This window comes from Podarcis muralis, chromosome 10 (assembly GCF_964188315.1).
Source record: "Podarcis muralis chromosome 10, rPodMur119.hap1.1, whole genome shotgun sequence".
Classification (NCBI taxonomy): Eukaryota; Metazoa; Chordata; class Lepidosauria; order Squamata; family Lacertidae; genus Podarcis; species Podarcis muralis.
This window is the reverse complement of record NC_135664.1, coordinates 76,929,906-76,944,046: the sequence shown is the minus strand read 5'-3', so window position 1 is coordinate 76,944,046 and position 14,141 is coordinate 76,929,906. Positions and strand designations below refer to the sequence as shown.

The following is a 14,141-nucleotide window of genomic DNA, read 5'->3' as shown; positions in this document are numbered from 1 at the left end:
AGTAACCTTTGGCTGGACTTGACCATCCAGGGGTCCTTTACTTTGGGTAACAGGGGCCAGGAGGGGCCAGCCCCAGCCCCTGCTGGCTGGTCACATCTTCCACGCCAAGAAACTGGGCAGAGCCTTTAGGAGCCTCTGGCTGAACCTGCTGCTCTTCTCCCTGGCACCGCCATCTCCACGCAGGTGCCCCCTAGGCAGGTTGGCCTGCAGTTCCCCTCAGTGCCAGCCAGCACGATGCCTGCACTCAGAACACCTGGAGGGCACTGGCTGAAGTCTGGGAGCCCTCGGTGCCAATGCGCAGCTGCTTTGCTTTTCCTTAGCCTGGCGGACATCAACACAGCACCCTACAGGGGGGGTGTCTCTTCTTCAGATGCCCTCCCTGGGGAAGAGTCGTTGGCCACAGGAAAGTGTGCCAGGAGGGGCCATTGAGAGGGCAGTACAGCACAGCCAGTGGGGAGAGTGCCTTCCTTGGGTGGGGTGGGGGGAGCTTGGATGGCCCCCTCCCTGTGATGCTTAGCTGAGATTCCTGCTATGCTGGGGGGTTCAACGATGACTCAGGAGGGCCCTCCCTACTTTACAGTTCGAAGCCCCCGCACTGCCCCCTCCACACCACCCAGATGGGACTCTCTTGTCCAGCCCCAAAAGGCCATTCCTCTGTCTGGACGGGGAGGGGGAGAGAAGGTTTGCCAGCACTGCAGCCCCTAACTTTCAAGCTGGGGCAGAGATGCAGATGCTCCAGGGTCTGGGCTGGCCACAGGCACCCATGGGCGTGGATGTTGAGCCTTTCTTTGGGAGGGGGGGGTGTTACAGAAAAATCTAGGTGCGAGGCTGCTCAGTCCCCCAGCTTGTCGGGCTGAGCCTGCGGGTCCCTGCGGAATAAAGGAAGGAGTCCAGCCAACCGGAGCAAATAAAGAGAGATTGCAAGGAGCTCCAAAGGGACTTCTCCAAACGGGGTGAATGGGCCGAAAATACAGTTCATTGTCAATGAGATTAAAGTGATGCATGTTGGGGGGGAAAAACCCTACGCCCATTAATATAATGTACAGGCTCATGGGTCTGAACTGGATTTCTCTGTGTGCTCTGGGCCACCTCATGAGAAGAGAAGACTCCCTGGAAAAGACCCTGATGTTGGGAAAGATGGAGGGCACAAGGAGAAGGGGACGACAGAGAATGAGATGGTTGGATGGTGTTCTTGAGGCTAGCGGCATGTCCATGGGGTCACGAAGAGTCGGATACAACTAAACGACTAAACAACAACAACAAGTGTGCTCTGGGAGACCTGGGGAGAGGTGAGCTGGTCACAGCAGGAGGGGGAGTCTCCCTGGATGCTTCAGCAACCGGCCTCCTCTGGGTCTTCTGGACCCCTCCTCTCCCCTCTCTGAGCCTGAACTGCTCTCTGCCCCAGCCTCTTCCCGCTCACCAAACCCTGTTTCCTCCTCAGCTTGCAACACCTCCCCTCCCGGTCTGCTCCCTTTCCTCCCTCTTTCTGCTCACTGCCATCCCCCCACCAGTCCCCAGGATCTAAGCCTTCTCCCCTTGTAGGTCCCCCAACTGGTGCCTTCCCCCCCCTGCACCCAGCTGTTCCATGACAGCAAAAGCAGAAACAACAGTAAAATCAGTATGAGAGCAGTATGAACTGTGGGCCTCTGGTAGGAAAACTCTCTTGCAGCATGTCTGAATAAAAACTTCTGGGACTATGGAAAAATACTACCTTCCCCAAACCCCAGAATAAGGAGGAGCTCTGGGGTTGCCCCATGGGGTTCAAGAGTGAAGATGGGCCCATCAGGAGACTTCCCTCGTCCCTGCAGCCCCTCCTTTCCCCTTTTGCAATTAGGCTTGGGGGGAAATCACCCATTAACTTACAGTATTATCAGTTTTCTTCAGAATGCTTAGGAGGCAGGGATGAAGTTTGGGTGAAGAAGCAGTGTTTGGAGATCATGCGGTGGGGGGGGGATGACAGAGTTTGGTTCAAAAACCGTCTTGCATGCTTGAGTAGAGCAACTCCAGGGCATGAGCCAAGTAGCAGCAGGGTAGGGGCCACGTGCAGAGCAAGTCCCACACTGAGGTCAAAAACACACACAGAGGCAGCAGGACTTCTTCAGTAATAGTTTACTGAGCTTTGAAAGCATACAGTTCTCACTGGGTCCCCAGTGAGGCACAAAACTTTGCTCCTGAGAGCAAATCCAGTTTCAGCAATAGAAAAATAGAGCACACAGGATATCTACCGTATTTTCCCCTCTATAACACACAGATTTTTTCTCCTAAAAAGGAAGGGGAAATGTCTGTGCGTGTTATTGATTGTGTGGTCCCTGGAGCCGAAAAATCAGGCAAAAATCAAATCGCGCTTCACGGAGAAGGGAAACCTGAAAAGAGGAAGCGGCTGCTTTCCTGCATTCTGCCTCAGGGTCTTACTGCCCACCCTCCTCTGTTTCGTTGCTGTGTTTGCTCAAACGGAACAAAGAGCAGGGAAAGCCCCTCCCCTCCAGGCAAGCAGAGGGGAAAGCAGAGTGTCGTTCCTTCTAATTCCTCTCTGTGCTCCGGTGCTGCTGGGGGGGAGGGAGAGAGAGAGGGGGAGAGAGAGAGAGAGGGGGGGGGGCGGGAGAGAGAGAGAGAGAGAGAGAGAGAGAGAGAGAGAGAGAGAGAGAGATGGCTGGCTTGGGTGGGGAGAAACTTTTGCCTTTCTTTCCTCCCTCCCGTTAAATCCCTCTCCTGCATTCTAAGCCAGCTGCTTCCCTGCACACCCCTCTCATGTCCCTTCTTTGTTTTTCCTTCGCTTGTAACGTGGTTACAAAGCATGGATCCATATGGATCCTCAGGATCTTTGCATTGGGTCACCCCAAATTCACCATCAGATCACATAGCATGTCCATGGCTACAGCCTGCACCAAAAAAATCACGCACCCACTGTTGCCTGGGGCTGCAATGGTGCAAAAAATGTGGTTACAAAGCATGGATCCACAGGAATTCTCAGGATCTTTGCATTGGGTCACCCCAAATTCGCCATCAGATCACATGTTTGTAGCCACAGCATGAAGCACAAAAATGATACATCCACTGTTTCATTCAGAATGTTTTTTCCCTTGTTTTCCTCCTCTAAAAACGATGTGCGTGTTATGGTCAGGTGCGTGTTATAGAGTGAAAAATACGGTAAGTCAGGCACACAAACCGGCAGAAGGGGAAGACACAAGATTTACCCACCCTGGAAGAATGGCAGATGAAGGTGATGGACTATATGGAATTGGCGGAAATGACTGGCAGAATCCGGGACCAGGGAGAAGAGTCGGTGGAAGAAGATTGGAAGAAATTTAAAGATTATTTACAGAAATACTGTAAAATTAATGAATGTTAGAATGATGTCAGAATGAAATTAAGTGATTCTAGCAGCAATGTTATAAAGGTGTATGTAAAAATGGATTGTTAATAGGTGAGAATCCAAAGCTATAATATATTAAGTTAAAGGATTAAGATAAAAACAAAGAGGGAAAGGAATTGCTGAATTAACCAATTAAACTGGAATACAAAAAAGGGAGGTGAGAGGAGGTCAGGGAAGCAAGGAAATGAAATGTAAGGTACGGAAAGATTGATTTGTTTTTATGTGTTTTTTTATTTTTTTCCTGTATTTTGTATTTTTTCTCTTTTTTATTCTTTCTCTTGTTTCCTTTCTTTTTATCTATGTAATCATTTGTTTCTGAAACTTCAATAAATATTATTTTTTTTAAAAAAAACCGGCAGAAGGGAGCAAGGGAGGAAAGAGGATGGAAGGACACAGGGCAATGGAGGTGTGTCTTTCGCTTCCTGTCGTCTGGGAGGGAAGTCAGGAACTCGGAATCTGCAGGGGCTTCACGAAGAAAAGCTTTCTGCCGGCTGCTTCCAGGCAAATGAGCATCCCAGAAAAACACACTGTGACCTGTGGGGTGTTGCCATATCAATTGTTTTTGAAAAGTTACCACAATGTGGTCTAGAAACCGGTATAGGATGAGATTAATAGATCGCCCAGCCCTAATCCTCATTCACCACCAGAAATCCAGATTCACCAACTCCACCTCACTTTCAAAAGGTACCTTACATCTAAAATTATACTCACTATTGTGAGACATTACCTTCATTATTTCATTACTATACAATTTTACATATAAACAGCAGAACCTCAAATACATGACATGCTTTTAAAATGGATTTCCTGCTGAGTTGAGTTCATTGCTGTGAACAAAAGAGTGGACTCTGAAAGGAACACTTTCCTCACTCCATACATCTAAATGGGTTCTCCCCTCTGAGTCCTTAGATGTTCCTTAAACACTCCATTATAACTAAAGCACTTTCTGCAATCTTTCCCTTTAAACAGCTTCTCCTCTTTGAGGGTTGATGGGTTTGTAGGGTGTCAGCTGTTAAAGTTCTTCCTGTCCATGAGTCTGTTGATGTAGGACTTACACGACATTTATATGGTTTCTCTCATGTGGGAGTTTGTTGATGTAAATCAAGGGTTCCACTCGGACTGAAGCTCCTTCCAAACTCCATACATTTAAATGGTTTCCTCCCTGTGTGTCCGTTGATGTTTTCTAAGGTTTCCAATCTGAATGAAGCTCTTTCCACAGTCCACACCTTTATATGGTTTCTCCCCTGTGTAAATCCATTGATGTGTTTTAAGGTCTCCATTCTGACTGAAGCTCTTTCCGCACTCAATGCATTTAAATGGTTTTCCCCCGTTTGTGAGCCAGTTGATGTTTTCTAAGGTTTGCATTGAAACTGAAGCTCTTTCCACATTCCATGCATTTATATGGTTTTTCACCCGTGTGAGTCCGTTGATGTATTCTAAGTACATCACTCCGACTGAAGCTCTTTCCACACTCTATACATTTAAAAGGTTTCTCCCCTGTATGCGTCCGTTGATGCATATTGTGTTTTCCAATCTGACTGAAGCTCTTTCCACACTCCATACATTTATATGGTTTCTCCCCTGTGTGAGTCTGGTGATGTTTATTGAGGTGTCCACTCCAACTGAAGCTCTTTCCACACTCCATACATTTATATGGTTTTTCACCAGTGTGACTTCGCTGGTGTAATTTAAGTTCTTCATTCCGCCTGAAGCTCTTCCCACACTCCATGCATTTAAAAGGTTTTTCACCCGTGTGAATCCGTAGGTGTGAACTTAACTGTCCACTCTGACAGAAGCTTTTTCCACACTCCATGCATTTAAATGGTTTCTCCCCTTTGTGAGTCTGTTGATGTTTCCTAAGTTGTCCACTATCACTAAAGCTCTTTCCGCACTCTATACATTTATATGGTTTCTCCCCTGTGTGAATCCGTTGATGTATTCTAAGGTATCCACTATCACTAAAGCTCTTTTCGCACTCTATACATTTATATGGTTTCTCCCCTGTGTGAATCCGTTGATGTATTCTAAGGTCTCCACTCTGACTGAAGCTCTTTCCGCACTCTATACATTTATATGGTTTCTCCCCTGTGTGAATCCGTTGATGTATTCTAAGGTATCCACTATCACTAAAGCTCTTTCCGCACTCTATACATTTATATGGTTTCTCCCCTGTGTGAATCCGTTGATGTTTCCTAAGGTCTCCACTATCACTAAAGCTCTTTCCGCACTCTATACATTTATACGGTTTCTCCCCTGTGTGAGTCCGTTGATGTTTCCTAAGGTGTCCACTATCACTAAAGCTCTTTCCGCACTCTATACATTTATATGGTTTCTCCCCTGTGTGAATCCGTTGATGTATTCTAAGGTATCCACTATCACTAAAGCTCTTTCCGCACTCTATACATTTATATGGTTTCTCCCCTGTGTGAATCCGTTGATGTTTTCTAAGGTCTCCACTATCACTAAAGCTCTTTCCGCACTCTATACATTTATACGGTTTCTCCCCTGTGTGAGTCCGTTGATGTTTCCTAAGGTGTCCACTATCACTAAAGCTCTTTCCGCACTCTATACATTTATATGGTTTCTCCCCTGTGTGAGTCCGTTGATGCATATTGAGGAGCCCATTCTGAATGAAGCTCTTTCCACACTCCATACATTTATATGGTTTTTCACCAGTGTGACTTCGCTGGTGTAATTTAAGTTCTCCATTCTGCCTGAAGCTCTTCCCACACTCCATGCATTTAAAAGGTTTGTCACCTGTGTGAATACGTAGATGTGAACTTAAGTGTCCACTCTGACGGAAGCTTTTCCCGCACTCCATGCATTTAAATGGTTTTTCCCCTGTGTAGTCTGCTGGTGTATATTGAGGAATCCTCTCTGACTGAAGTTCTTCCACACTCCCTGCATTGTAATCCTTTCTTGTCCATGTAAATCCGCTGATGTGTTCTAAGTTTTCCAGTATCAGTGAATCTTTTCCCATACTCCATACCTTTAAATGGTTTCTCCTCTCGGAGTCATTGATGTGAGCTATGTGTCCTCATTCAATGAAGCATATCCCACATTTCACACATTTTAATTTCTATTCCTCATGAAACGAAAGGTGCCCCATTCCTTGGAATTCTGAATGTCTTCTCCATCACCTTCTTCAGAGTGCGAGGAAAGGAAATCCTGTTTGGGTTTCAAGGAAGAGAACATTAGCCCCTTCTCTTATTTTAACATCTCCTACATTCTCCCATGTCCTACCCATGTTCCCAATATTTTGGAAATGAAAATGATAGGTCAGCTGAATGGGTGCTCAGGGAAGCTCCTGTTCTTGGAGATGGACCTCCATCTACATGCCTCACATTGCATGGAGAGAGCAAGAGAAGCAGAAGGAAAGCAGCTGGCACATCGGAATCCCAGACCCCCACTGTTCCTTATAATAATGATGGGCTGCCTGATCTCGAGCCCATCCTAAAGTGACACTGAAAAAGCTGCATATTAAAGGCAAATGGATAACTGTACTAGTGAAAACTTCAACCTTGAATATGTAGTGTTGAATTATTGATGGCCTGAAGTTGTGTTATTTCTAGAGACAGGAATTCATTCCGGTTCTGTCTCAAATATAGCTATTACCGTATTTTTCGCTCTATAGGACGCACTTTTTCCCCTTCAAAAATGAAGGGGAAATGTGTGTGCGTCCTATGGAGCGAAGAAGCCATAGCCCCGTGACCCTCTCCTGGCTGGAGAGGTGGCGCGCGGCTATGGCAGGAGCCTCTTTAGCCGCACACCACTTCTCCAGCCGGGAGAGGGTCGTGGGGGGCTTCTTTAGCTAATCAAGCCCCCCGAGACCCTCTCCCGGCTGGAGAGATGACGGGCAGTTTTGGCAGGAGCCTCTATAGCCGCGCGTCACCTCTCCAGCCGGGAGAGCGCGCACGTGGCTAAAACAGCCCCCCCCCCCGAGACCCTCTCCCAGCTGGAGAGGTGACGCGCGACTATGGCCGGAGCCTCTATAGCTGCGTGTCACCTCTCCAGCCAGGAGAGCGCGCCCGCGGTTAAACAAGCCCCCCGGGACCCTCTCCCGGCTGGAGAGGTGACACGTGACTACGGCAGGAGCCTCTCCGCATGTCACCTCTCCAGCCTGGAGAGTGCGCGGGGGGCTATGGCAGGAGCCTCTCCGCTGCACGCCTTTTCCCGCTCCCCGACCTGCTCTTTGGGGCTGGTGGTGGGCTTCCCCCTGCCAGGCTCAAAGAGCAGGTTGAAAGGAACCTGAAGCCTGGAGAGCGAGAGGGGTCAGTGTGCACCGACCCCTCTCGCTCTCCAGGCTTCCAAGGTAGCCGCCTGAAGGCGACTGAATGCACCTTAAACGGCACCTTGTTTTAGAGGGGGAAAACAAGAGGGGGAAAATTCTCCCCCTCTCTGCGCAGCGCCTCCTGCCGCTTCGCTGAAGGGGTGCTGGGCAGAGAGGGGGAGAATTTTTTTCCCTTGTTTCCCCCCCCTCTAAAACAAGGTGCGTCCTATTGTCCGGTGTGTCCTATAGAGCGAAAAATACGGTATGTGATGTCATGAGGTGTCATGGGAGCAGTAGTACCTTTGGTGGTCCCCACCCTCAACTCAGCTCTCACCTGTCCCTTCCAGAAGCTGTCAGGATGAATCAGGGGCCACAATCCCAGGAATGGCTTCAACCGGCTGGCAAAACCAGGTGAGGATAGCTGATGGGTCTCAAATCCTTGGGGGGCAGGGGAATTCTGCTGCACCTGAAGTCAAGCCCTGGTGGATGGAGAGGATGAGAAGAACAGTGAATCCCACAGTCCAGAAGGCAGATTCTGCCCATCCTGCAGAGGAAAGTGAAGGGCAGATGGGATCGTCAACCGGGGAAGGGAGCCCATTGAGAAGGAAAGCTCTGGTCCTAAACCTTCACTGCCTCATGAGTTATGTTCAGGAGAAGAAAAGGCTATGGAGGGAAACCCACACAAATCCGGAGTGGAGTCTCTAAGACGGTTGGATGGTGTCCTGCACACCTTCTTCATTCAACTCCTGCAGCCAAGCTGGTGCCAAACATACTGCTCTGCTTTCCTTGGGACCATATCAGCCGGGCTGAGAAGGGGGTCTGGTTGGCTAGGCAGCCCAGGACCCCCAAACCCCCTGCCCAGGCTGGCAGTGCTACAAACACAGCAGTTTCAAGTGGGGAGATGGGCTCAGAGCTGTGTATCAAGGTCTCTCTGATGTGGAACAAGGGAAACAGAAACAAAATTTACATCATAAAGGTAAAGAGACCCCTGACTATTAGGTCCAGTCGTGGCCGACTGTGGGGTTGCGGCGCTCATCTCGCTTTATTGGCCGAGGGAGCCAGCGGCATACAACTTCCGGGTCATGTGGCCAGCATGACTGAGCCACTTCTGGCGAACCAGAGCAGTGCATGAAAACGCCATTTACCTTCCCGCCGGAGTGGTACCTATTTATCTATTTGCACTTTGACGTGCTTTCGAACTGCTAGGTTGGCAGGAGCAGGGACCGAGCAATGGGAGCTCACCGCATCACGGGGATTCGAACCGCCGACCTTCTGATTGGCAAGTCCTACGCTCTGTGGTTTAGCCCACAGCGCCACCTGGATCCCATATTTACATCATACGGCACTGTAAAAGTATTCAAAATATTTGTTTTTCGAAGAAAAGACCACAGTGTATCAGGTGGGCCCTTGAAAGCTAATAAACGTATTGTGGCTGGAAGTTTTGGGGGTGCAGGACCAGGAAAGCTCCTGCCACCATGATCCTTCCAATGGGGATTCAGGCCTCATCATGGGACTGAAATTGCCCTGGTTGTGCTGGTTGATGATCTCCAACGGGCCAGAGGCTGAGGGGGAAGCTGTTTCCTGGTTCTGCTGGATCTCTCAGCGGCCTTGAAGACCTTTGGCCATGGTGTCCTTCTGGACCCTCTAGGGGAGCTGGGGGCCCTGCCATGCAGTGGTTCCCCTCCTTCCTCCTGGGCCATGTCCAGAAAGTGGTGTTCAGACCCCTGGATGCTTACTTGTGGGGTGCCTCAGGACTCCATTCTCTCCCCCATGCTTTTTACTATCTATATGCAGCCACTGGGAGAGATCATCAGGGGGTTTGGGCTGGGAGTTCACCAGTATGTGGATGATGCCCAGCTCTTCCTCTCTTTTAAATTGGAACTAGTGAGGATGGTGAATGCCCTGTGTGTCTGTTTGGAGGTGGTTGGAGGATGGATGGCGGCCAACACATTGTGGTTGAATCCTGACAAGTTAGAAATACTGTCCCTGGGGGAGGGTGGGGGCACTCCTGGTCCTGATGGGGTAACTGTGCCCCTGAAGGACCAGGTGTGCAGCCTGGGGGTCACCGCCTTCTGGGATCCATTTGTGAACAGAATGTGTGAGTCAACTCTTTTTATACTTTTATAGAAGACTGTGTCGTGTCTTATCTTTTTATGACAGAGTAAAGTGGAAATTACCAAGGAATCTTATTTTAGAGGCTTTAGCGAGCCTGAGCAAATGCATCCGCTGTAAGTTTAAAAGGGGGAATGTTACTCTGCTAAATTGTACAACTTGTTAACACAAGTTGGAAAGGATATAATCAAACAAAATATCCTCTCCTGCATTCCTGAACATTCCCAGTGTCATGGTTGCATTTCTCAGGCATAGAAAAGTACGGATCTAAGTACAGCGATAATTCCTAACCTATCGGTTCAAGAAGGTTCTGGTAGTTTTACTCTGTATGATTCAAAGCTGGTGTTTTTTCTAGATCATGGGGAGGCAAACTAAGGCCTGGGGGTATAAATGTGATGATGATGATGATGATGATGATGATGATGATGATGATGATCTTGTGGGGGTTTTTAAAGTTATTTTGGAATTCGTACTGCTATATCAGCTCACAAAATCTTATGGGTGGAGAAAATCACAGGGTTGCTGTAAAATATAATCCCACCCACTTCTCATTTATATACAGTCTGTAAATTTGGGGAGGTCACACACCTCACCTGTGCTAATACTGGCAGTCTTTGGCCTCCACAGGCACACCCGGTGTGTAGAGCCTCCAGCCACAGGCACTGTCTATCAAGAAAAGGGGTCCTTTGACTGGGAAGACAGACAGAGTCTTGCTGAAATCTTACAGAGAGCACAAAGTGCAACTGGCTACTACGTCACATGTCAGAATGACTCCACAGTTAGCAGTTAAGCCTGAATAAATTGAGTAGACCCAAATGACTGTGCAGTCCCTGCACTTCCCAGCCTGCTTGGCTGCTTCTGCTCTCATGTGTCTTTGTCACGTGACAAAAGATTCATGCAGTCGCTGTCATCAGATGCTGATGGATTGTATCTCAGCTTGTCAGTCACTCTGACATTGGCTACAAAGAATAAGAGGAACAGAAGTGCTTTTGAGGTGCAACTTCCGTATCATTCCTGAGAGCCATTCCATGGACTCTGCACCCCTGTTTCTGATGACAGGTGTACATTATCCTCATCCTCAAGAAAGGACAATTAAAGATGGAAGCCTGAGAGAGAGGGAAAGGTTTCTGGCTGCTTCCTGGGTGGGATTGCGGAAACCAAGAGCCGCTTCTGAGAAGGCCTCTCCCCTCCTCTCTTGTCACGGCTAACAATTGGCCGCTGTTTCTTTAATGCTTAAAAAGCTGCGGGTTGTATATATAGAGTGAGAAATGTTAGTTTGGTGTTGGGTTGGTTGATTGGTGAAAGCTGGCAGTGTTGATGTGTGTACAGTTGGTCAGTCGCTTTTGCAGAAAGACTTTTGAGAAGACAGTGGTACCTCGGGTTAAGTACTTAATTTGTTCCGGAATTCCATTCGTAACCTGAAACTGTTCTTAACCTGAAGCACCACTTTAGCTAATGGGGCCTCCTGCTGCCGCTGCACCACCACCACAATATTTCTGTTTTCATCCTGAAGCAAAGTTCTTAACCTGAGGTACTATTTCTGGGTTAGTGGAGTCTGTAACCTGAAGCGTCTGTAACCCGAGGTACCACTGTAAAAGCAGAAAGTACTCTGCCAGGATGCTCTTCTCGTGGACTCTTTCATGCTGACAAGGGCCCAAGGACCAGGCTGAGGCGACCAAGGGAGGCCAGAACCTTCTCTTTTCTTTTCACAAATACTGACATCTCTTCCTCTGGACTTCCTCTCCTCTCCAGGGGACCAATGGTTGGACTGGGCAGAATCGCTGTGTCTGGACAGGGCAGGGGCTTATGGGGCAGGAAGAGGATGGAGATTGCAGGAAGGAAGGGGTGGGGGGACAGGACCCCCCACTTTCCAGGGATCCCTCTCTGGTCGCCTTGAAGGGGGGGGGGTCGATTACTGGGCGGGAGAGAGAGGCCAAGGCTGTTCCACCAGAGATCCCCCGCAGCTGCCACAATGGAGACGCGATATCTCCCCCCCCCCCACCGCCAATGCTGCCCTTCCCTGCCCCATGGATGCTCCTCTCCCTCCCCCCCTTGACCCCCTCCCTCTCTCCTGAGTCTCCCCTGCATCCAGAGGCTCCCTTGGCTCTGTTCACCCCACACCCTGCGCCCCCATCTCTCCAGCCGGAGGCGCCCCCCCCAAGAGAAAAATGGGAGGGACAGGGGGGTCTCTATCCAGGCGTCTCTCGCGCCGCTTAACCCTTTCATGGGCCGCTTTTCTCCGTGCAGAGCCAGGGGAGATGGGTGAGGGGTCCGCCCTGCGAGGAAAGCCCCCTGCGGGCGCCTGGGGGAGCTGGCGGGGGTCTCTGGGTCCTTTCCCCCCTCTCCGCCCCCCCCCCCCGCGACCCCTTTACCTCTTTGTCCTCGCTCCCGATTCTCCTTTCCTGCAACATCCATGGGGGGGGGGTCCCCTGTGATACGGAAGGAGCAAGGGGGGGGGTACCCATCCTTCCCCACTGCTTCCTGAAGGGGTCCGAGGCGATGGCCCCTGCAGTGCCCAGCCGGCCTCGAACCCTCAGCCCCCGCACCGTTGTATAGGCACCACACTGTTCCCCTGCCTTGTAAATAGAAGGCTCTCTTTCCTGTCTTCATGCGGGCAGAATAAGCCCCATCTTTCCTATGCCTTTCTCTCGCCCTATTCCTAACGTGAGTCGACCGTATCATATTGTATCCCCCATTCATAAAACGAGCCGCGCTTTAGCCAATCACAGCCGTGCATTCGTCCTGCAGGAGCTAGCTCAGGGAGCTCTTGCACGCCTCATTTAACCTCCTGACAAGCTACTGACGGCCCCCCACGGCGAGAACAATGGAACCGAAACCCCGGACCTCGTAAAACTGTCAAATTCTGGATACAATGTATCCATTCTATTTCCGCTCTTGATCAACAGTACGGAATAGGTTGGAAATCATCGGAACCTTTGGAAATTAATATAAAATCAGTCCGATTTCCTCGCTCTCGGTGCCATTCAACTCAGTTCCCCCTGGACTCCATGATGTTACCCCTACTTCCATAATCCCCGAAACGGCAGGTCACGTACACAGGAACTTCCTAATCCTGTCAGATCGTTTCGCCTGACCTTTCCTCCGGGCAATATTAGGTGGCAGACGATGCATATCTCTGGCCCTTTGTCTTACCACCACCGGTACTTGATAAATGTTTATCTATGTATATCACTCGCTCCGCATATTTCCCCCTCCCTTATCTTAAATGTTAATTAATGTAACCCCACCTTTCCCTAATATATTCATGACGTGTGAAATATATTCATGATGTAACCTGTGAAACCCAACCTTCCCATAATGTATTCGTGACGTTTCGTGCACTGTATTCTGGGACTTGGAGGGAACTTTTAAAAGTTTATGTCGCCCCATTCTCGGGGTTCAATCTCGTCTTGAACCTGTTGCGCAATAAACTTGGATCTTCTGCAGTTTGCTCCTGTCCGGCTGAGCTCATTTTCTTCCGCAGGGACCCGCGGACTTACTTAGTCCGACGAGCTGGGTGGCAGAATAGCCCTGCACCCAGATTTTCCGCAACAGTATGGCGCCCAACGTGGGGCTTGCGGTTCTCCCGGGCTGCTGACTGGGGGCCCCGAAATCTTCAGCCGGCTCCGGGCCATTTTGCCTGGGAAGATCCTTTTGGACCCCCAGCCATCTCCCGGGCGGTAATCGAAAGCCCTAGGAGTTCAGCCGGGGAGCAAAGAGGGATCCAGCCGGCTTATTCATCGATCCCGGGATCATCATAGAAGACGCGTGAGTATAAGGAAAAGGAAAAATCCAGTGCACTGGTGGGAAGGGGGTGGAAGTCTCCTGGCAACTGAATTCTCTGCCCTCCTCTCTATCGCTCCTTCTCGCCTGTCTCTTGGTCCAAGTGGTGAGAGAGACCGTGGACCGCTGCTCAACCCGAAAGGGGGGTTCTGAGCTCTATCTCTTTCTCTAACACCCTCCAGCCAGCCGCACCAATTGGGAGCCCGAAAGTAAGACGGAGAGACCCGACTTGAAAGATAGCCGACTCTCCGCAACGGGCATCCCAGTTGAAAGCAAGGGGTTGGAGCTCTTTTTCCGATCTTCCCGAGCATCCTTCCTAGGGGGCAGGAAGTGGTCTGGCTTTCTATCCCAATCCCAGCCGCACTGGTCGGTGCCACGTAACACGTGTATCGTGCGTGAGCCCGCTTCCAAAAGCAAGGGGGATTTTCGACCCGAAATTCTATCCAGGGACCACCCGATCTGGCACCGCACGGCGCGGGCGTTCAGTAGGGCCCCTTTTCCTGAGAGTGAACGATAGGTAGGGGGTTGCCAGGAGGGATGGCCCATGAGGAATTGGGCGGGATCGGCAGAGTGGAAAGGACCCCAGGTTATTGACTAAGGAAA

At 50.0% G+C, this 14,141-nt stretch overlaps 1 protein-coding gene across 1 annotated transcript; it reads right to left on the bottom strand.

Annotated features, from left to right (window-relative positions):
* Positions 1–2,092: 2,092 nt before the first annotated feature.
* Positions 2,093–12,187, bottom strand: LOC144329053 (uncharacterized). Its single transcript, XM_077935533.1, is given in 4 exon segments — positions 2,093–4,705; positions 4,707–6,541; positions 7,978–8,122; positions 12,128–12,187. Coding segments are annotated over 2 exon segments (1,833 nt in total). The 5' UTR covers positions 6,354–6,541; positions 7,978–8,122; positions 12,128–12,187; the 3' UTR covers positions 2,093–4,519.
* Between the last annotated feature and the right edge of the window lie 1,954 nt (positions 12,188–14,141).